At 54.9% G+C, this 20,862-nt stretch overlaps 10 protein-coding genes across 10 annotated transcripts; 5 read left to right on the forward strand and 5 right to left on the reverse strand.

Annotated features, from left to right (window-relative positions):
- Positions 1 to 2,449: 2,449 nt before the first annotated feature.
- On the forward strand, positions 2,450 to 3,018 carry ISF_08286 (hypothetical protein; the record flags this gene model as incomplete). The annotated part of the gene is made up of 2 exons (XM_018851889.1): positions 2,450 to 2,738; positions 2,798 to 3,018. The coding sequence occupies 2 exons, from the start codon at positions 2,450 to 2,452 to the stop codon at positions 3,016 to 3,018; spliced, it is 510 nt and encodes a 169-aa protein (XP_018700971.1).
- A 134-nt stretch (positions 3,019 to 3,152) lies between these two features.
- Positions 3,153 to 4,061, reverse strand: ISF_08287 (Aminoglycoside phosphotransferase; the record flags this gene model as incomplete). The annotated part of the gene is made up of 1 exon (XM_018851890.1): positions 3,153 to 4,061. One exon carries the CDS (start codon positions 4,059 to 4,061, stop codon positions 3,153 to 3,155), a length of 909 nt encoding a protein of 302 aa, XP_018700972.1.
- A 578-nt stretch (positions 4,062 to 4,639) lies between these two features.
- On the forward strand, positions 4,640 to 6,641 carry ISF_08288 (5'-nucleotidase; the record flags this gene model as incomplete). Its single annotated transcript, XM_018851891.1, has 5 exons — positions 4,640 to 4,672; positions 4,742 to 5,148; positions 5,363 to 5,619; positions 5,676 to 6,353; positions 6,571 to 6,641. 5 exons carry the CDS (start codon positions 4,640 to 4,642, stop codon positions 6,639 to 6,641), a joined length of 1,446 nt encoding a protein of 481 aa, XP_018700973.1.
- Positions 6,642 to 6,787: 146 nt separating this feature from the next.
- ISF_08289 (hypothetical protein) lies at positions 6,788 to 7,717 on the reverse strand (the record flags this gene model as incomplete). The annotated part of the gene is made up of 1 exon (XM_018851892.1): positions 6,788 to 7,717. One exon carries the CDS (start codon positions 7,715 to 7,717, stop codon positions 6,788 to 6,790), a length of 930 nt encoding a protein of 309 aa, XP_018700974.1.
- Positions 7,718 to 8,225: 508 nt separating this feature from the next.
- ISF_08290 (carboxypeptidase Y) lies at positions 8,226 to 9,694 on the forward strand (the record flags this gene model as incomplete). The annotated part of the gene is made up of 2 exons (XM_018851893.1): positions 8,226 to 8,481; positions 8,538 to 9,694. 2 exons carry the CDS (start codon positions 8,226 to 8,228, stop codon positions 9,692 to 9,694), a joined length of 1,413 nt encoding a protein of 470 aa, XP_018700975.1.
- A 113-nt stretch (positions 9,695 to 9,807) lies between these two features.
- Positions 9,808 to 10,697, reverse strand: ISF_08291 (Amidohydrolase 2; the record flags this gene model as incomplete). The annotated part of the gene is made up of 2 exons (XM_018851894.1): positions 9,808 to 10,473; positions 10,527 to 10,697. 2 exons carry the CDS (start codon positions 10,695 to 10,697, stop codon positions 9,808 to 9,810), a joined length of 837 nt encoding a protein of 278 aa, XP_018700976.1.
- Positions 10,698 to 11,395: 698 nt separating this feature from the next.
- On the reverse strand, positions 11,396 to 12,064 carry ISF_08292 (hypothetical protein; the record flags this gene model as incomplete). The annotated part of the gene is made up of 1 exon (XM_018851895.1): positions 11,396 to 12,064. One exon carries the CDS (start codon positions 12,062 to 12,064, stop codon positions 11,396 to 11,398), a length of 669 nt encoding a protein of 222 aa, XP_018700977.1.
- Positions 12,065 to 12,814: 750 nt separating this feature from the next.
- ISF_08293 (Protein kinase-like domain protein) lies at positions 12,815 to 14,444 on the forward strand (the record flags this gene model as incomplete). Its single annotated transcript, XM_018851896.1, has 3 exons — positions 12,815 to 13,866; positions 13,930 to 14,275; positions 14,340 to 14,444. 3 exons carry the CDS (start codon positions 12,815 to 12,817, stop codon positions 14,442 to 14,444), a joined length of 1,503 nt encoding a protein of 500 aa, XP_018700978.1.
- Positions 14,445 to 16,171: 1,727 nt separating this feature from the next.
- On the forward strand, positions 16,172 to 17,248 carry ISF_08294 (hypothetical protein; the record flags this gene model as incomplete). The annotated part of the gene is made up of 1 exon (XM_018851897.1): positions 16,172 to 17,248. The coding sequence occupies one exon, from the start codon at positions 16,172 to 16,174 to the stop codon at positions 17,246 to 17,248; it is 1,077 nt and encodes a 358-aa protein (XP_018700979.1).
- Positions 17,249 to 17,744: 496 nt separating this feature from the next.
- On the reverse strand, positions 17,745 to 19,600 carry ISF_08295 (amino acid/polyamine transporter I; the record flags this gene model as incomplete). The annotated part of the gene is made up of 5 exons (XM_018851898.1): positions 17,745 to 18,230; positions 18,299 to 18,628; positions 18,693 to 18,712; positions 18,765 to 19,407; positions 19,466 to 19,600. The coding sequence occupies 5 exons, from the start codon at positions 19,598 to 19,600 to the stop codon at positions 17,745 to 17,747; spliced, it is 1,614 nt and encodes a 537-aa protein (XP_018700980.1).
- Positions 19,601 to 20,862: the final 1,262 nt, after the last annotated feature.

Genomic DNA, 20,862 nt, shown 5'->3' on the forward strand with positions numbered 1-20,862 from the left:
CGACCCCTTTTATATCTAGAAATTTTCTTTATGGTTGTTTCCCAGAATTGTAAAGAAGTCTAATAAACACCTGTCTGTACCTGAATCGGTGACGATTATTTAGCGAATACAACGGCTATATTGCCAACTCAATCGAGTTGGTCGCCGCCAGCCGTCCGAGGACTTAACGCAGCGGCCATTGTCCAAAATGAATCTAGTTGCCAGGGAGTTTTTGTCGGTTTCAAGGCGGGCCGAGCCTGTAAGAAAATAAAAGCTCGTCCAGCTGCCATTCCACTGGTCGAGAACAAGGCTCGTGCAAGGAACTGAAGAAATTGGACAAGGCTGAGGTGATACAAAAACAGCCGATAGATTTCCAGAATACTCTATCCAGGTTATCCTTATTACTAAACCTAGCGAGCCCAACCGAGAACAGTCTTCAGCAACCCGAATACAGCCGGGCGCGGTCAGGCCGCCGGCAGGTTGCCTAGAAAGGCAATATGGTCCTGTCCACCACAATGGAGCTTCGGTTCCTGCAGGAGCTCAACTGGGCTGTTTTACGTATCAATAGCGGATGTGAGCCTTCCGAGTTGACGGCAGTATCTCGATCTTGTGTCCCAGGAGAAAGGAAAGCCCGGCATAGTCCAATCATCGAGTCCACATGACAGCGCGTATCACTAGGTATTGAGGTGGTCTGTGAGAAAGGCAAAAATTATAAACATAGCATCGCAAATATGAAATTTCCAGTACCACATAATGTAGGAATTTACCTAAACCACTGAATCAAAAAGAGATACTCCGAAGCCCGATGAACCCCAACCTGTCTACTTCATGGACCGACTACTTCCGTGCCCTTTAACAGCTGAGCTCGCTACAACCGGATTCTTGCGTTCCATACACTAGCCAAATTTCGCGAGGCGGGCAACGCGACATTTTACCTCGATGCGACCGACTTTCGGCGAATTGTTAGCTAAAATCCACGAGCCTTGCTCAACAAGCTTGTTGAACCCCGCTGATGCTGACAATCAGGACGACACTACAGCTCCCGATGGGCAGACTAGAGTAGCTTTTTGAACATTTCATAGGCAGCTTATTAACTCGTTGCGAGAATAAAGAATGGCTCATGCTCTAAACCGGTAAGTCGGGTGCCAGTGTATATCCGCAAGGCCAGTTCATGTTCAAGCTGCAGCATAGTGGAAGTGTGTTGGGCTTTTTCGGAAGAAGGAGTAAATCCTTAATTCGTAATTGAGGCCAATATGTGAAGATGGTTCTTCTCAATCATTATTTATTTCCAACTTGCTATAATTTTCTCGAGTCCGTTCTTTAACCCACCATGCGCTCTAATTATGAACCTCGCTCACAAGTGTAGCCGTGTTGGTCAAGTCAACCTCACCGTGTCGCTGCGTCCCCAACCGAACATGTCTCTGGTTCCAATCTTTATTCACGCAAACCGTGGGACCATCTTTAATAATCCTGAACATATTTTTTTGCACAAGTTCAATAGTGTATAGCCTGTAAGCGAAGAGATCCGCCTTCAATGGTCGGTCAATGCTTACCCACTGGCTACTGGTTGGTGTCAGCAGCCCATCTGACTTCCTCTCCTTTAATTATTATTTTTACTAAATAAAAAGAAAGAAAGAAAGAAAGACAGCAGAAAACCAAAGAGCCTCGCGCTCAATACTCCATCGAATTCCGAGTTTATAGTCCGTCACAGCTATACAGCCTTGACGGGTTACCAGGTCTAACCCATGCAGTTATGATAAACAAAAGGGCAATGACGGCGAGCGCTGGATTCGGAAAGGCCGCCCAATGATGGTGCTGCCGATCCGGCGTGCCTGGATTGATCCGGAAGCCGCGGACGAATAAACATGAACGATAGACAGGCACAATCTCGCCTTGTCCGTCAGCAGAGCCGGCATTAATAAGGAAGGATGAAGTAACGTCCCATTCCCCACGCACCAAGTACGCCGCTCCGTTGCCGATCCTTCACCTTTTCGGCCGGGCAGCTTCCCCTTCTGGACTCTTTCTATTGTGTCGAGTCGTGATAGGTTTCGTAAGAGGAAGGAAGTCGATTTCTCCGGTTGAGCGGCGGGCACTTTACGCGTTCCAAACCGGCATCGGCCGCGCGACCACACTCCACCTCACCACTCGACTACTGCATTATGTTCTCACATGCAGCAGATGCTTGCTCCAGAAAGAGGTCTGTATGCCTTCATCAGCTTCGAGTCGGTCCGAGGCTACGCAGTGAGACGGACAAAGGCATGGTTTTGAGTTGATGACGAGCTCAAAGGGGATATCATGTCTGCCGAGAGCGACGGCGACTTCAATGCCGGCCGATGCCGAGTTCGCGACCACTTTGTGATTATTTAAACTGACGATGCGTCGCGTCTTGACTTTGGAATATGTTCTATAGTCAAGCAGCTCCGCTAAAATACTCTATTTCCACGTACACTTATACCACCAGAGTGTCAAGATGCAGCTCTCCTTTGCTTTCATCGCCGGCCTCATGTCGACCGGCGCCTTTGCTCTGGCCGTGCCTGGCATCGAGGCTCGCGGCTACCCGGGCTTGAACGACTTCCAGAGCCGCAACGCAAAGGCTGCCATTGGCGAGGTCCGCGCCGAGGGCCTGAATAGACAAGCTTGCCTGGCCGTCATCAGCACCGCGCTGCAGGAGTCTGAGCTCCAGATCTACGCCAACTCCCGGGTCCCGGCCTCGATGAAGTACCACCACGACAAGGTCGGCGGCGATCAGGACAGCGTTGGTGAGTGATGATTTCCGGTTTCCCAATTTCAGGCATCAGGTCACTAAAACTTTATGCAGGCATGTTCCAGCAGCGCGCCCAGTTCTACCCCAACATCGCGACCGACATGTCCGCTGCCGGCAGCACGCGCCAGTTCCTCGCCGTGATGAAGGGAATCAAGGGCTGGCAGACGATGGAGGTTTCTGCCTTGGACCAGGCTGTCCAGCGGGCTCAGGCAGGAAACTTGTACGGCAAGCGCATTCCTCTTGCCAAGCAGGTCTGCAGCGCTGCTGGATTCTAAGCGCCCCGTGCTGGCGGACGCAATTCAATTTGTACAAATTTACACATTCAGTTGTATATATCTAAAGTGGTAAACAAAGAGACATTTTGAGACCAGCCCATGGAAACTAACGCACTATTTGAATGAAGAAGTGGCTAGACAACAAATTTACTGACAGTATCAACGGCACCATCAAAGTCCACGAGCGGAAGCATTCTCTCCCCCCACTGTCGGTCAGAAGACTCACTCATCACCGGCAAGTCAATCGCCCAAGTCACAATACGGAAAAGTAGCGCTCTCACGAGGAGCTGAGTGCTGTCTGCATCCGTACCGTACATTCTGACAAGCTTCTCACCCTCCTTCTCCCACAGCAGCCCGTCAGCGACCATGATCGCAGCGGCGTACCCGGCCGGGCGCCAGTAAAACGTCATGTCGATAATACCGGGCGGCTGGCCGCCGCTCTCGAACAGTATGTTCCCGCCGATATCGCCGTGGACCAGCTGCTCCGACAGCGGGCTCTCAAACGGCCGTTTGAGTTCCGCAAGCCTTGCAAGTGGGCGTCTTATTCGCGAGAGCACATTTTGATCTGTCACCTTTGGCAGCATCTCCAGCGCTGTCTCCCCCCACGCGACCCGATCCGCCTGGCGGAAGCGGTTCAGCCGACGGTCGAGGAACTCGGGCTTGTCGAGGCCGATGCGTACGATATCCCTGTGAAATGCGCGGCATGCGTCCAGCGACTCGGACCAGACGGTCGTGTCCCGTCCTTGGCCTGACAAGAACGACCACGCCGTCCAGCCGTCGCAAACGAACTGCGTCGGACACGACGCCACGGGAATGGGCCGGCTTACGCGGTATCCTGCGCCGGCTGGCATGATTCCCCTCAATTTCGTGATGATTTGGGCGATTTGCTCCGATTCAGCATCGTCTTCGGATGGCCGGAAGACGACGTCCGCGCCAGCCAGGTAGCAGACGAGACTGCCACCGGGGAGCGCCTTGAGCGGCGCCTCGCGGTTGATTCCAAAGACGTCCAGGACTCTCTTGGGAACAAGGCTGTGCGATTTCATGATGTTGGCTGTCCATGATATTTCGAGCGCAGAGGCGAAAGCGAGCTTGAGACTTGTACTGCCTGATCGTCGACAGAAGGGCGTGCTCAAGCCACTCAGCTCCCTCCCACCATTTGCAAGACAGACAGTCACTATGCAGTACCGTGAGAGACTGACGAAGTTCTTTTATCTTGGCGGTTTCATGATTCATTTAAAAGAATGACCTTTTTCATTTTTTAAACCTTTTTTCTCGTGTTAGTCAGCGTTTGTGAGGGCAGTTTCTTGCAACGCTTGTTCAAGCACGTTGGTGGCAGGTTTTCTGTATCAAAGGATCAGGAATATTATGTTTGTATCAATTCTTCCTTTCAACTCACATTCATTAGTCCAATACTTGCAGTAAATCTATCTATGCTTACCTTGAAATTCTTCGCCCTGTGGCGGTGTTCGGCCGGCTGTGGCGTCACCTGTAGCTCTCTTCTGAAAAATCACACTCTAGCCACCCAAGCCCAATCCTACAACAAACAAGAGCAAGGTGATGGCTGAACCTTGGATATAACACCATCCAAATTGGTCTCGTACGCCACGCGACTTGATTAGCGATGGAACTCACTATCCTTCACTTCAACGATGTGGTGAGTTCCGCCGCTCGCGAAACTCACAAACGGAGGACGTGCTAATGGAAGCACCTCGGCGGCGTGCAGTATCACATATCCGACTCTGAACTCGTTGCTAAATTTGCCTCCGTGCTTTCGAACCCCAGCCATGTCACTGGCGATAGCAGCGCCCAGAGCGGCCCCATCTTGCGCGTCTTCAGCGGCGATGCCTTTTCGCCGTCCTTGGAAGCGGCCGTGTTGCGCGGAGACCACATGGCGCCGCTCTTGGATGGTCTTGGAATAGACGTAGCGTGCTATGGAAATCATGACTTTGACTTCGGTGAAGACCGGCTCGTGGAGCTTGCCAGTCAGATCACCTTCCCCTGGACCCTTGCCAACGCAGTTGCGCCGACACAGGATGGCGAGGGACATGGGCGCCTACTTGCGGGTGCTCACGAGTACGTGATCAAAGAAGTGGCGGGGTACAAACTGGGTTTCTTTGGATTATCTGGCAGGTGAGCAGCTGTATTGCGCTATCCCTCGTCGCCTTTGCTGATTCAGAACAAGTGATTGGCCATCCAACTGCCAGCACTTGCCGGAATGCACGATACTAGACCCTCCCACGGTCGCCAAACGGGTAGCCAAACATCTACGATTGGTAGTAAAGTGCGACTTAGTTATTGCAGTAACCCATATGCGCCTGGTAGAAGATCTCGAAACCCTCAATAGCACACTGTCCGGCCCAGAGCGGGTAGATCTACTACTGGGGGGTCATGACCACCACGTCGTGCACCGGAATGCCTCAGACACGAATGCGAACCCCAAGGTTCTTCATCCCGGCTTTGATTTCCAAGACTCTGCTATGACCGAGCACGATGGCGAGTTTCGAATCGTCAAAAGCGGCACCAACTGGAGAGGGCTTTCGATCATTCGACTACGACTTGGCAGCAAGGATGAAGGCGAGCCGCCGATACTCGGCATGTCTTGTATGCGCAAGTCCAAGCACCTCATCATGGCAACGTTTTCTAATCCATCACTCCAGTGCGCCAAATCGTGGATTTTAAACGCGTTCCGAATTACCACCACATCCCCGTCTGTCAGGCAACGCTGGACATTCTACAAGAGACTCACCACAAGATTGAACGGGTTGTCACGCAGCCTTTATTCCGCACCGACTCGCCACTTGACGGGAGGGGTCATGTAATCCGAATTCAGGAAACAAATCTAGGAAATATGCTCGCCGATGTCGTCAGAGCATTCCATGACACTGATATTGGCTTCGTCAACAGCGGCGCCATACGCTGCGATCGCATTGTAGAGTGCAACAACGGCGCGGCTCTTTGCATCCGTGACGCGATTGAGATTTTCCCTTTCGGTAACGCTTTGATTATCAAGCGGGTCAGTGGAAAAGTGCTCGCCCAGGCTCTGGAGAATTCCGTTTCCGATGCCCACACGGACGGAAGATTTCTGCAGCTTTGCGGTCTGAGCATCAAGCTGGACTGGAGGTATCCAGAAGGTTCTCGGGTCAGAGAGATACTTTTTCATCCACAGAACGATGTGGCTCGGCCCTTGGAGCTAGATCGCATGTACACTGTGACTATGGCAGACTTTATCGGCTCCGGTTTCGATGGATACACTTGCTTCCGGGACTGCGAGGCCTTGGTTGATGCCGAAGGAGCCATCACAGACACAAATATGCTGCTTGAGATATTCAAAATCAGTAAGGAAGATCCAAATGAATTGGCTCTTGTAGATCGGCATGCAGAAGGGATACAGAGGGCTAGGGCAGCAGTGTTTTCCGGGTACCACCCGCAGGATGGGCTTCCTATGGTAAGCCCGGTAGCAGAAGGCCGGATTCAGGTGATAGACAGTGAATGGAAAGAAATTTAGAGATAGAATTTATGGACAAATAATGTCATCACTGCGATCTCTCTCAGAGTCGAAGATGCTGCGGCTACTGGGCCAGACCATGTTTACCACGCCAGGACAAAAGTCTAGGCGACAATAGAACACGAGCCGGATAATTCTGAGGCGAAGGGCTTTTCAAATAATACATTATTATTATATGTTGTAGTACCGAATCCTATGTCGCACGTCCTACCAGTTCATCCTCCAGCCACCATCTAACACGAAAAATAGGGCGCATCTCAACAATTAAAGAGCATTCCAGGCCAGCGCAGCGGCTCCCATGACTATACCATGACTCAGGGCACGAGCAGTCGGCGCGGAGTTGTGACTTGTCGTGGCCGCGACAGAGTCAGCCGTACCCGACCCGCCGCCAGACTGCCCCTTGCCCGCCGCCGAAGAAGCCGTCGCCGACGCCGACGTCTTGGGCGCCGTGGGCGACGGGCGCGGACACGTGTTGTTGTACACGTACAGCTGCGGCGCCACGCCGTCGCCGCACGCCTTGCCCGCCGCGCCGTCGTACGATCCCTCCGGGTACATCCAGCAGGTGCCGGACGCGTACGGCGACTTGGACGAGCTGCCGGCGCGGAAGACGGCGTACGCGCAGCCGTCCGCGCGCATTGCGCACTGCGCGAGGCAGTCGGGCGCGCCGGCGCTCGCGGCGCAGCTGTCGCGGCAGTCGTTTGGCGGCGTCGGGTAGTCGCAGAGCGCGGCCAGCGGGGAGGGACTGGCCACGGCGGCCGAGCACCCCGCCGGAACGCGGTCCGCCGGGCTCGTCCCGCCGCCGCCGCCGCCGCCGCCGGCGCACGTGGGCTTGTCGTAGACGGATAGGTACGGGTTGGCGCAGCTCGAGCCGGAAGCGCCCTTGCTCGCGTCAAAGGCCTGGCCGGGGTACACCCAGCAGGTGCCGCTGCCGGTGTAGGGGTTGCCGGCGGCGAAGACGATGAAGGAGCAGGGGAGGGCGCTGCGCTGGCAGTAGCCCCAGCAGAATTCCCGGCCGGAGCTGGCGACGGCGAACTCGGGGCCCGGCGAGGGGTAGTCGCAGAGCTTGGTGAGGAGGGTGGCCGTGCATGACGGCGCCGAGGCGGCTGTGGTGGGGGAGGGGTTGTCGGAGACAGATTGGGCGGCCGCGGCGCCGATGCTGCCGGCAGCGGCCCAGATGGTTGCAGAGGGCTTCATTGTTATGATTTGCGCGGGTTGGAGAGCATGAACGAGCGTTTGACAGCAAGAAGGTGGTCCTTACGAAATTCAGGGGTTGAGAATACACAAGGCTAGGCAAGTCTCCCTCGTCGCCAAGCCAAGACCAGGCTGCCGAGGAACAACGGAGCTCCATGCTGGCGAACCGGCGCATCCCAGTACCTACCCTGCAAATCTTGCAAATCTTGGGATGTGGGTTTAAATGATACTAAACGACAGCGACAGCAGGCCAGTGTAGTGAGGGTACCTGAGTCTGCGGTCAGAGTCATCTTCTACGACAGACTTGTGGCGAATCAGACGGCTGGTAAGCCAATTACTTATCCTATTACGGAATGTGCAGCAGTGGCACTGCCCAAGCCACCGAGCCTTTTACCGAGCTGCGGATGGTAAACACTTAGCAGTATAAATAACCATTGCATTGCTTTTTTTCGCTTCGCGAATTTTCTGGGACTGCTTATATTGGTTGGATTCGTCTCGTATATCTGCTATCATGTTATGGAACGTCGCCGCCTTCAGTTTCCTGTCAGCCGGCTTGGCCAAGCCGACAAATCCCTACCAGTCCAACACGGCCTGGGATTTTACCATTTCTCACGACAAAAATGGACGCTCTGCGGGAACAAACTCGATAATTTCAAACTATAAGCTGCGCGGAAAGACTGTCGATCCGTCCGTACTTGGTGTGGACGCTGTCCAGCAGTACGCGGGCTACTTAGACGACAATGACAAAAACAAGCATTTGTTCTACTGTATGCAGCGGAATTACCATTGCTCTTCGGCCGTCCATGATACTGACATCCTTCAGGGTTCTTTGAGTCGCGGAGCGACCCCTCCAATGATCCCTTCATTCTTTGGCTCCAAGGCGGCCCCGGCTGCTCCGGCATGTCCGGCCTCTTCTTCGAGAACGGCCCTGCCAAAATCACCGAAAATCTGACCATCGTCCGCAACCCCGACTCGTGGAACGGCAAGGCCAACGTTCTGTACATTGACCAACCTGTCAACACAGGCTTCTCGTACGGCGACGCTGTCAACACAACGCTCGCCGCCGGCAAGGACGTGCACGCCCTGCTCACCCTCTTCTTCCAGCAGTTCCCGCAGTACGCGAAACTCGACTTCCACATCGCGGGGGAGTCGTACGCCGGCCACTACATCCCCACAGACGCTGCTGAAATCCTGTCGCATGCCGACAGCGGCATCAACCTCAAGAGCATCATGATCGGCAACGGATACGTCGACCCGTACCATCAGGTGCCGGAGTACCCCGACATGGCATGTGGCAAGGGCGGGCTTCCTGCCGTCTTCAACAGTACCACATGCGAGGCGATGAGGCGAGCAGTGCCAAAGTGTCAGGCCATGATCAAGCAGTGCTATGACCACCACGACGTGGCCCAGTGCATCCAGACATCGCAGCAGTGCACCGCCGTCGGTGGCCCATACGAGCTCAACCCGTACGACATGCGTAAGCAGTGCGTGGGCGACCTCACCAACATGTGCTACGAAGGCGTCGACTACGTGACGCGGTACCTGAACCAACCAGCAGTGAGGGCCGCGCTCGGCGTCGAGGTCCAGAGCTGGACGGCATGCAGCGACAGCATGGACAAGGCTTTCCACGCAGCGGGCGACGACATCCAGCCGGTGCACCGCCACGTCGAGGCCATCCTGGAAAGGAGAGTGCCGGTGCTGATCTACGCGGGCGACGTCGACTACATCCTCAACTGGCTCGGCCAGCGGGCATGGACCAACGCGCTGCGGTGGTCCGGGCGCGGGGCGTTTCACCGGGCGGCGACGCGGAACTTGACATTGGGTTCGTCGGGTGGGGTGTCGGCGTATGGAACGTTGAAGCATGCCAGGGGATTGGCTTTTGCGCGGATCTTCAAGGCCGATCACTTGGTGCCGATGGACCAGCCGAAGCCGATTCTCGATCTTGTCAATCGATGGGTGAGCGGCGAGTTTCAGAGGTGATGGGAGATGTGCATCTGTATCAGTATCTATTCGGGGAATAGAGCTGTGAGCCACGAATTCAAATGAACCGAGTAGACGTGATGTCAGTCATAAATCATCAAGTTGCCATTTCTCTAATTAGTCGCGTCTGGCTTATGCGTTGCCGTCACTCCCAGCAGCTTCTCCGCATTCTTGTACGCAAACAAGTCGAGGTCGTCGCCCGTGATCACGCCGCTCTCCTGAACCTCTTTCAGAAACTCAAAGCCCTTTTCATTCGCCGAAAACGGGTAGTCGACGCTAAACAAGACATGCTCGATCGGCATCGTCTCCAGCAGGCACCGCAGCGGCGTGAGGCTGAACATGCCGCTCGTCGTGACCCAGACATTCTCGCGCCAGACCTGGCGCAGCCCGCGGCGCTTCGCCGGCCAGCGCTCCGACACGGAGACGCAGCGGTCGAGCTGGAAGGGCAGCATCTCGCCCATGTGGCCGATGACGAGCTTGAGCGCGGGGAAGCGGTCGAAGACGCCGGCGGCGAACAGCCGCAGCACGTGCAGTCCCGTCTCGGCGTGCCAGCCCCAGCCGAACGCGCTGAGCGCGAGCGCGACCTCGTCCGGGTAGTTGCCGGCGTGGTGCGCGGCCATGGAGTCGGACGCGAAGGTCGGGTGCAGGTAGACGGGCGCGCCGAGGCGCTCCGCCGCGGCGAAGACGGGCCAGAAGCGCTCGGCGTCGTAGAAGACGCCGTCGAGGTGGTTCTCGATCAGCGCGCCGACGAAGCCGAGCCTCGTCACGCAGCGGTCCAGCTCGGCGGCGGCGGCGGCGGGCTCGCGACGTCCCCGGGCCCGTGGGAGACGACTTGCAGCGAGACGTGCCCGCGGTCGAGGTCGGCGACGCGCCCGGCGCCCAGGTCGGTCAGCTTGTCGAGGATGCGCGTGGGGAAGTGGGCGTAGTGGGCTTTGGCGTCGTCGCTCGAGGCGATGACGGTGGGGGAGGCAAAGTGCTCCTCGAGGGTGATGATGGGTCGCATGGTTGGTAAAGGGGGAGATGTTGATGGCTTTCGATGTTGTTTACGCGGGTTGATAGGTTATGTAGGTAGGGAGACGCCGCCGTTTGATGTACGTGGTCTGGACGAGACTGCTAACGTCGGGAATCATGACGCTCGAGTCATTAAGTAGCGGAGCCCGTCGGACTCGATGCATGGCGTTTCCGGAGATGTCGGGCTTAGTGATTCCGCTAATGCAATGGTGTTTGTCGAAAAGTCCTTGCTGTGTGTTGCAAGAGTTGGAATTTAGACGCCACCTAAGCCTGATCGGTGGCTGGTGATGAGGCTCGCTGTGCTGTGGCGATCCCAGTCTCCAGGTTACGAGGCAAAGAAGAAATACATTAAAAATATAAGAAAAATAATATTCAACTAAAACGCAAAAGTTCTTAGTGTACGAAGATAAAATTCACAAAAAATGCTTACAGGGTTGTGTACAGGGTCATCTCCGTTTACTTTCGGTTTATAATGGTTAGATTGTGGAAATAATGGTAACCATGCGTTCTTCAATCTGAGATCTAGAGCAAATTGGCCATGAACCACAACTCACAAAAAAGAAAATAATAGACTAATAAACGAAAACAAACTGCTACTCAAATAGAGACAAAAATGACCACAAGCATCCATTCTTGACAGCATTAAGGCAATACTTTTATATACAGCTTCACACTGACCACAATACTCGTTCAACAGCCCGCCGCCGCTCCAACCCTTCGGCGCTTCCTTGCACCGTGTGCATCGACTATCCTACGCTCCGGCTCAGCTACCCTGTCTCGGCCGCCATAGTCATCATCGGGCACAAGTTGGTCGTATGTTCGCTTTCGTGGCAACGCCCACGTTTGCTTGAAAACTGTCGGCGTTGGGAGTTCTGGCGGCGAGTTTGACTCCGACTTGGACTGGTCGAGGAGCGGGAGCGCCGTCGGCGAATCCTCAGGGTCGGTCTCCCAAAATTCGGGCGGAGGGCTGCCGTTGTACCAAACCCCTGAATCGTCTCGCGGCCACGTTGGTTCCTCTCCTCGCCGCTGTAGCTCCTGCCGCTCTGAGAGCGCCACGGCAAGGAGCTCTCGCAGGAGACATGGGTTCACGGGCTGCGAGGCCTCTCTGAAGAAGGCAGCAAATTGACTCTTTGGCGTCACTGAGCCGACGTATCCCATCCTGTGCCATAGAGGCACATCGATTGGAAGACGGACGGGTGAGGTGGTATCTTCGAACCTGGCGGCGGCGCCCAGGTCTAGAGTAGCGGTGGCCGTGGTCGATAAAACTGCCGTGCTGCCTGTCGGGCCGTCTATCGCGATACGCAACGGCAACTCCCGTGGCTTTTGAGCATTTACCAGATGTTTGATGGAAGTCGACATGATAGTGTTCTGGTTATCGATTGCTGTATTGTCTTCGCTCAGAACAATGTTGTTTGAGTGACGATGCCCCCTCTCAGGCAGCAACGGTCGTACAACGGCCCTTCATACAATAATAATTAGTAAGCGCTAATATATCACGGTACTACGCGATCGTGAAGTCTGCTTTTAGGTTGGATTTGAAAGACACGTCAATGCGGATGAGAAGGGCTTCAAAAAGAGCCCCAGAAGAACTAGGCCTCTGAGATGTTAGGAATCGTTTTAGGATTCCCTCATCTATCTCTAGAGTAATAGTATTCTAATGCAACATGACTGCGGAAACTGAAAACTTGCAGTGGTAGTAGGTAGCGGTAGCGGTTTGAGAATTAGTTGTCCTCACGATCCTCCTTGCCATCACTCCCCTCATATCCTCACTATACCTAGCCCTGCTGTCCCCATTCTTTACTATCCTTGAAATTTTTATCGTCCTTACTGTTTGAGTGCGCTATCAAGTAATACACGATGCCAGTTCCACGGAAACCCTAAGATACACAAACTGTAGCACACACAAAGCTGCATGTTATTGTCATATGAACACAACGACCGTGTCTGAAACACCACACGAGAACTCAACTCAAACACCATCTTCATACTCCTTTATCATCATCGTCTTCTTCATTATCATCATCTTCCCTATTATCATCATCTTCCTATCATTGAGCAATGGATCCCAACGTCAGCGTAAGCAGTTCGGAAACATGCTATAGCCCTACGATGGCGGTGCTCACGCTGACGCCATACAACGCTGAGGCCAAGCTTGAATTCTTCAGAGTCGCAGACTGGCTACAGAAGCAAGACGCTACAGACGTCGCACGAGTCCACGCCAGGAAATATATATACATTCGTGACGAGCCTGTACAGGATGTGGGCGTGGCGCAGATCCTTCGGCGGCGCTTGACTGGCATAGTCTCCCGTTCACCGTCCTCATCCCCTCCAGGCCAGCAGCCTCACTCGACCTCGCCCGTCAGAAGTGTTGATATTTGGTCCGGCTTCTACTACCTCGACTTGGGCGAGCCGCCGTTTAATCCGAAGCGAGGTTGGGTCGCAGGGAGACTCCGGCCAAACCAAAAACCAAACGACCTGGTTCTGTCTGTTTCTCAAGATCCGAACGTTATGGTCCGTCAAACCCACGCCGTTTTTCAGCTCAGCGATATGGGATCCTTCACTGTCCATTCAAGGGCAAACATGGCTACTGTCAATGAAGAGACGCTAGCGGACCTCGACGGCCCGTATTACTTACAAGATACCAACGCTATCATGACATTTGGCTATCTAAAGTATCGCGTTGCTTACAGCCCCTTTTGGGGGTCTGATAAATACCAGCCTGCTGCCGAAAAATACCTGAATCTCATTGGCAAGCAACAAAATGTCTTATGGAAATACTTCGAGACACCTTGGGGAGAGACCCCTATTAGGATCGGCGAATGGAGAATCTCCAGCTCTGGCACCGTCGCTACGGGCGGCTCAGGGCGGGTGAGCATCGGCTCCAATTCCGCGGGGCAGGTGGCAGCTTTGAAGCGCATCTCGATAAGCAATTCCCAGTCCCGGTATGGCGTCGCCGCTCGGCGAGATACGATACGCAAAATCACGCACCTTGCTCAAAAAGCAGGTGAAGATCGCGTGCTTTTACTGCTCGATATCATCGATGACGATCCTTCTGGGAGCAATCGGGCAGTAGACACCTGGTTTGTCCTACAACCTGTCGTCCCGGAAACCTTGGTGAAGACATGCAAGCGTTGGTTTCAGAAGGACCAAATGAGCAAACTGTTAGTCATTATCATCCCTTCTAAAGCAACGCGAAGGAACTTGCTAACATTGTCTCACTAAAGGAAACTAGTCAAAACGGTCATGATTGAGATCCTGGGGGCGCTGCAGTTTCTTCACTCAAATAGGTGGATGCATGGTGACTTGAAGCCAGGCAACGTCGGCATAAGAGATCCGAAGGCAGACCAGCTGGAGATTGTCCTTATAGACATGGACGAAGCAACCCCGGTGCCATCGACTGGCAAGGTTCAGTGCAATCCTGAAAGTGGCGGTACCCTCGGCTGGATCTCTCCAGAGAGAGAAATGGCAGACTACGACGAGAGCTGCGATCTTTGGTCGTTGGGCCTGTTGGCTGTCTGGCTGATCAACGACGGCAGGCACCCGTGGAAATTTTCTGTCAATCCCTGGCAGGTAGGGACGGAACACGAGGAATTGAGATCGCGGTTCCACGAAAAATATGAGCGCACGATGGCAGAGCTGGAAACGTGGCAGGACATTGACAGAGAGCTTGCCACTACTATACGAGGGCTTCTTTGTCATCCCTATGCTAGAACAGCCGAACAGCAAAAGCCAAGACTAACGGCAGCCGAAGCGATCGCTATACTCAATCCAGGGCGCCAAAAGCGGATTAGAACCACATAAGTGTGTTCTTTTTATAGTTATACTAATATTATACGAAGTCTTTTTTTGAAAGCCGTGTCTCGTTCTTTTATATGTTCGTTGTCTATTTTTCGTAGCCTATAGTTATCTATTCCTATTAAATGCCTACTAGAATCGTGTATTCATAGTTCATACGACTTGTAAAAGAGACATCTATAGATAGAATATAAAGGGATAGAAGACTCACCTATCTATCTTCAGCAAATAGCCTGATGTGAGTTCCCAGTCCATGGTCGCATCCTGAAGGCCGAATTGTCCGCCAAAAGGATTAAAGTCCCACCCTTGCCTGGCTGGGACACTCCTCCAGTAGCAGTTATTTCACAAGGCCATAATAGTAGGTACAATAGGCCCACGTTCTACTTGAAAATCCTTCTATATGACGCAGCGCGTATGTGGAATTAGTGTGGCGCGAGGTTAATAAGTAGTCCGCCCCCTCCCCAAAAGCGCAAATTCGGTTATCTTTGTCTCATTTTCGTACCAAGAAATCAAAAGCCGCCAGAGTGCAAAGTATCGCAATCGCCCTCGTCCGGCCACAAGAGGTATAGGGTCCTCGGACCACCGCAATACAACGATTACTACAAAAATCTGCACAAAAAGGAAAAAAACTCATGGCCGACCATAAGAAGCTGCTCCCCTGTATGTTAATGACTTGCATCTACCCCCCACCGCCGCCCCGGTCATCACCAGCGCCAACCCGGTCCCCGACGCCGGGGCGCCCACCCCGACCCTTGACGGTGCCGCCCGCCACGCCGGCGCCGTCCACCGTCATCGAGACCGTCTACATTTGGCTTTTCTTTTGCCCTCTGCTACTCACCCAAGTTCACAGAAGATAACGAAGTTTAGGCCACCTCACTAACAACAACCCGAGCTCGTGCAGTGTTTCTGTGGACAAGCGGAAGAATTTGTGTTGATGCCTACAGCGCGGATGTACGGCAAATCCGTACCCGAAAGGGGCGGGGGTGACCCGGGTTCGATTCCCGGGCTCGGGGCTTTTTCCCCGTCATTTAGTCCGGTGCTCTTGCTCACTCTCCTTTTGTCTATCTCTCTTTCAGCGTGTTCGTTGTATGAAATATCTGATGGGAGCTGTCCCATATGAACTTTCCAGATACGTAGTTGGGCCGGTGACGACCGGCGAACACCGGCTGTTGTATGTTTTTTAAGAAAAAAAAAGATCTTTGATATTGAATTCTTCTCCATTCGTATTCGAAATTCGAATCATGGTATGATTCGTCGAAGGGCCAGAACGTGCTCATATAAATTCATCCAGGGCCATATCTGCCGCCCTCAGCAGTAAAGAAAGTTAGGAGTAGCACGTGGCGCAACGACGCCATAATGTGGCGTCTTATTAGCGCCTGCTTTTTGTGCCTGGGCCGTCCCAAGTCGCATGCGCCAACTCCAACTAGAAGCAATCCTACATGCTACAACAGGAAATAGACCCGCGAATCCGCATATCAATTGATAACGGACGCGGATACAGCCTTGTCTATCCGAAATGGACAAAGAAATTCGAATTTACCCCTGTCTCCAGACTGCTGACGTAGACATGCGTCGTTACCGGCTTTGGCCCCCCTCTGCGCGTTTTCCCGTCGAAAAGCAGCCGCCGAGCTGGGATAGTCATGGATATCTAATTGTCTCCCACGGTGCAATATGTCGCGAAGAGCCTCTTCCCTCCTCCTAGCCCTGTTCACGGCCACGTTTTTCTACTTTGCGACGCATGTCCGATGGCGCGCCGTTCCGGCCCCGGCCCTCCCTAACTGGCGCCACCACTCCGGCTTGGCAAGCACCGCCGCCGCCAGCAACCTGACCGTCGACCTGGTGCTCGCGACGCTCGGGGCCGATGACATCTCGTGGACCGCGCAGCTGTCTATCCCCAACCTGCGCGTCCTCCGCTACGTCAGCGACGACCCGGCCGCGCCGCTGCGGCCGCCCGTCCCGCGCAAGGGCCGCGAGGCGCTCATCTACCACACCTACTTCCACGACTTCTACGACGACCTGCCGGACGTCTCCGTCATGGCGCACGCCGAGGAGCGGCCCTGGCATCTCGAGGGCGCGCTGCAGCAGTCGATGCGCTTCGCCCTCGACCGCCTCGACCTCGAGCGCGCCCGCGCCCGCGGCTACGCGAACCTCCGCGTCAGCTGGGCCGACGCGTGCCCGGCCTGGCTCGACACCACCCGCACGCCGGAGACGGCGGACAAGCAGGAGGAGCCGTACATGCGCGCGGCGATGGCGGCCAACTTTGGCCTCGCCGAGGCGGAGGTGCCGCGCGTGCTGGCCGGGCCCTGCTGCTCGCAGTTCGCGGTCAGCCGGGAGGCGGTGCGGCGGCACCCGCGCGCGCAGTACCGTCGCAGCCGCGACTGGCTCGTCGAGACGCCGTGGTCCGACTACGTCGCGGGGCGCACCTGGGAGCACATGTTCCAGTGGCTGTTCCGCGGCGCGGCGGTCGACTGCCCGCGCGAGGCGAGCGCGTACTGCGCCATGTACGGGGTGTGCTTCGAGGGGGACAGCGAGGCGGCGCGCTACAACGAGCTGTGGCAGGAGAGGCGCGACCTGGAGGAGGCCACGGAGGTGCTGCGGGAGGTCCTGGACCCGCAGGAGGGCGTCAAGGCGAGGCGGCGCATGGCGGAGCTTGATGCAATCCTGAGGCGAGATATTACCTTCGCGCTGGAGAGGGGCATGGACGAAGCGACGAGATCAGAAGCTTTTGACAATCTTTGGGCTACGTAACGTCGTGTGCGGGCTTGAGAGTGGTGCTGTTGCGCAACACAGCAGCGGCCGGCCAGCAATATACCCAGTCCTCGCTGGCCAGCGGCGTGAGTGAGCCTGCCGTCACCGCGGTAAGCGAGAAAATGTACATGATGGACGGTTTCAATCATGTGCTTGTTTTGTGTCGTGTCATCTAATTAACTATTGTGTATAATGGGGGATATTTGCACCCACACGCATTGCGCAGAAACCCGGCAAGGTTCAGTGGCTGTTGCATGCAAGTATACAGGTGATAATATCGCATTGGGAGAAGCGTGAGAATGTATTCATAAAAAGCAATTTATGCTGGTGCAGAATTAAATTATTTACAATAGTGAATACTAGCCATCCTGTAAAATATTGCTTTATTGCGCCATCATTGTGCTCAAGAGAGCTCCGCTCATTTTTTGAGTGACTTGGCGCTCTATGTTCTTGATCACCGCCCCGATTTATGCCAGCCTTTTTGTCAGAAGTTGCATCATACCTCGCGAATCGGGCCCTTGTAGTCCCTCTTCGCCCACACCAAATAGTACACAATGCTGAAGATGACGACCGCCCCTGTCATCAGTACACTAAAGTTCATGTCCTTGGCGTCGGACACCGGGGCCGGCGGCCAGAAGCTAAAGAACAACATGGTAAGTAGGTAGGCGCAGGCGAGGCTGTTGTTGACAATGCCGAGGACGCCCGGGACGTGCCACGGGCCCCAGATGAGCCCCTCTGCGTTGTCGCCCTCGGCGAGGGCCGGGAGGGGGGAGCTCGCGTCGGGCATCGCGAAGCCGCCGGTGGTGCGGCGGTAGAGCAGCGTGCAGGATGCGATGAGGTAGGAGGAGTACAGGCCGCAGATGGATAGCGAGACGAGGGCATTGTAGACGACGGTGGATCCAATGTTAATGAGAGCCAGAAGACACGAGATGAGACTCGTGACACCAATGGCCCAGATGGGGACGTGTGTAGTAGGGTCGACCTAAAGAACTCTGGGTTAGAAACATTCCGAGGTAAACTTGCGGTAATTCTTCATCGTGGCCGGCATACCTTGGACAATGTGCGCCAGGCTGGCAAGGCACGATCACGAGCAAAGGCCCAGAACATTCGGGATGTCGTTGCAATGACACCGACGACGGCAGAGATGGTCATGAAGATGATCAGAGAAGCCATTACAGCGGTGCCGGCTTTGGAGCCTGTTGCTTGGAAGAAGATCTCGATGAAGGGGTAGCCGCTCTTGGAATTGATGGCTGCGTCAATGTCGGTGGCGGCAAAGAGCATGGAAATGACCATGGCCAGACCCATGAGACCGTTGATAAGCAAGCTGCCCATGATGGACCGAGGTACGGCGACGGAGGGGTTTTGGACTTCTTCGCACATCTGTGTCGTGTTAGCAGGGGGGTTGCTTGACTTGTGATGTCAGCCAGCTTCAGCGTAGGCTTACGTGAAAAGAGCAGTCGACGCCTACGGCAGTTGTTAGCAGTCCGATACATGGTCAACAGGCCGACCGACATACCGGCAAAGGAAAAGATGAGTCCTAGCAGACCGACGAAGAAGGACAGGCCCTGGGTTGGCCATCCGCCGTTGCGAAAGTTGGCAAAGACCTCCGAGGCGTCGCCGTGCGCGCCAAAGGTGAGGAGCGTGATCAGGACGCCAAAGAATCCGACAATGTGCAGCACAAGGATCATGCCCTCAATTTTGGGCAGCGCGGAGCTGACGACGGTGTTGATGAAGACGGCGACGAGGACGACGGCCCAGACGATGAGCGTGCCCTGCCAGGTCTGGCCCGTGTACTGGGGCATGGTGAAGGCGACGACGCCCTGGAGCATGCTGCCGGCGAGGTAGGCGCCCGAGGCGGCGGTGCCCTGCCAGCCGGCGACGGTCAGCCAGCCGGTGATGTAGCTGAGGAAGCGGGCGCAGCGGCGCGGGGCGAGCATGGAGACCCAGTGGTACTGGCCGCCCGAGGTGGGCGCCATGGAGACGAGCTCGCACAGGGTCGAGAAGACGGTCAGGTTGCCGGCCCAGACGAAGAGGAAGCCGTAGACGAGGCCGGCGGGCCCGCCGTTGATGAGGCCCGGGGCGAAGCTCATGAGCGTGCCCTCCCAGGTGACGAGGACGGCGCAGCTGAAGCCGAGGATGGTGAGGAAGGAAAAGTTGCGCTGGGAGTTGCATTAGGGGGGTTACATTCTGTTGATCTCATGAATGAACGCAACGCACCTTGAGAACAGACTTCTTGCCGAGGCGCATCAGTTGCACGCGGTCTTCATACTCGCGCTGCGAAATCTCGCCCATCTGGGCCCTCGAGGGCACCTTGGCCGCCGGGGACACTTGGGTGAGCTCGTGGTCTTCCATCGTAAGGGCGAAAAAAGTTAAAAAAAAAAAAAAGTCAACTTGGACCGACGATGAAAGGACGTGTACGGGACACCCGAGTTGGTTGGTTGAGCCCGTTGGCACAAGAGGGGAGTCTTTTTGGCGTTATATGACGAAGTCTGCAAGAGAATCAGACAGACGCAATGCACGCCATCGCAACTCAATGCCGGATAACGAGACTGGGGGTACGGAGGGGCGCTGCTCAATGCGACGAGACAAACCCCTGTACACACTTTCACGGAACAACTAGTTATTAGAGACAGACCATTGGGGGGGGGCAAGACAGACAGCCAAGTCGTTTACGAACCACCTGTTAATATGGGCTCTTTTTCTGGCCACAAAAAGAGGGTATCTCTCTCCCTTACTTCTTCCCGTCTTGCCGTCCCCTCTCCACCGATGATGGACGGGTAAAAGGCCTAGTTTCTGGGCTGGGCTGGGACAGCTAACTCGCTTCCGGTCAAGTCGATCGCCATGCGAGAGGCGCGCCGTCGAGTCATTCATTTACATACATCCTACAAGCCAAGCATTTCACTGCCAGTAATAAGTCGGTCGTGCGAAAATGGCCTGACGGGAGGGCACCCCGAACTTGCGCAAAGCGACTCGCTTCTCTAGTTATTTAGTTAGTTAGCAGCCTGTAGCTGACCTCGTACGGCACGGAGTAGTCCAGTGGGTAGGCGTCGCCATTGACCTGGTGGCCTCCTAATTTCTTTCTCAAATCCCAGCTGTGCCCAGTTTCATGGGATGTCCTCTGGGTCCTTGCTGACCCTTGTTGGGGGCCCTACAGCCCCGTCCCGTTGCAGAAGCCATCTTGGCGGCGCCCCCTCCCCTCCCGCCACGCCACCAACCTTGTTTCTCTTCCTTCTCGAAGCTAATTCGTAAATAATTCTATAATCGAGCCCCTGTATTGTTCTCGTTTTGCTGGGATGAGGTGCCGAGAAGGGGACTATCGATTTTCTCGCCGGTCGGCTAATAACAAGCCCTGGTCCTCGTCCCATCTCAGCTAGGATGGTGGGTGTGAAGAGGTCAACAACTGCGTGTAACTGGAAGTTGTGACAGCTGCGGGCTGGGTGAGAGCCGTGTCTAGAAGCTGGGTGAAACATTCTCGATACCCTTCCTTGCAAGACTGGAAACGGCGCCGTGGATCGTAATGTGGTGGCGCCCTAAACTCTGAACTCTGCCGAAATCAGATCAGTTTCCCATGAAATCTGGAAAACAAGTGCATGTTTTCTTATCTCGTAGTTTGA

This window comes from Cordyceps fumosorosea, assembly GCF_001636725.1.
Source record: "Cordyceps fumosorosea ARSEF 2679 chromosome Unknown scaffold_28, whole genome shotgun sequence".
Classification (NCBI taxonomy): Eukaryota; Fungi; Ascomycota; class Sordariomycetes; order Hypocreales; family Cordycipitaceae; genus Cordyceps; species Cordyceps fumosorosea.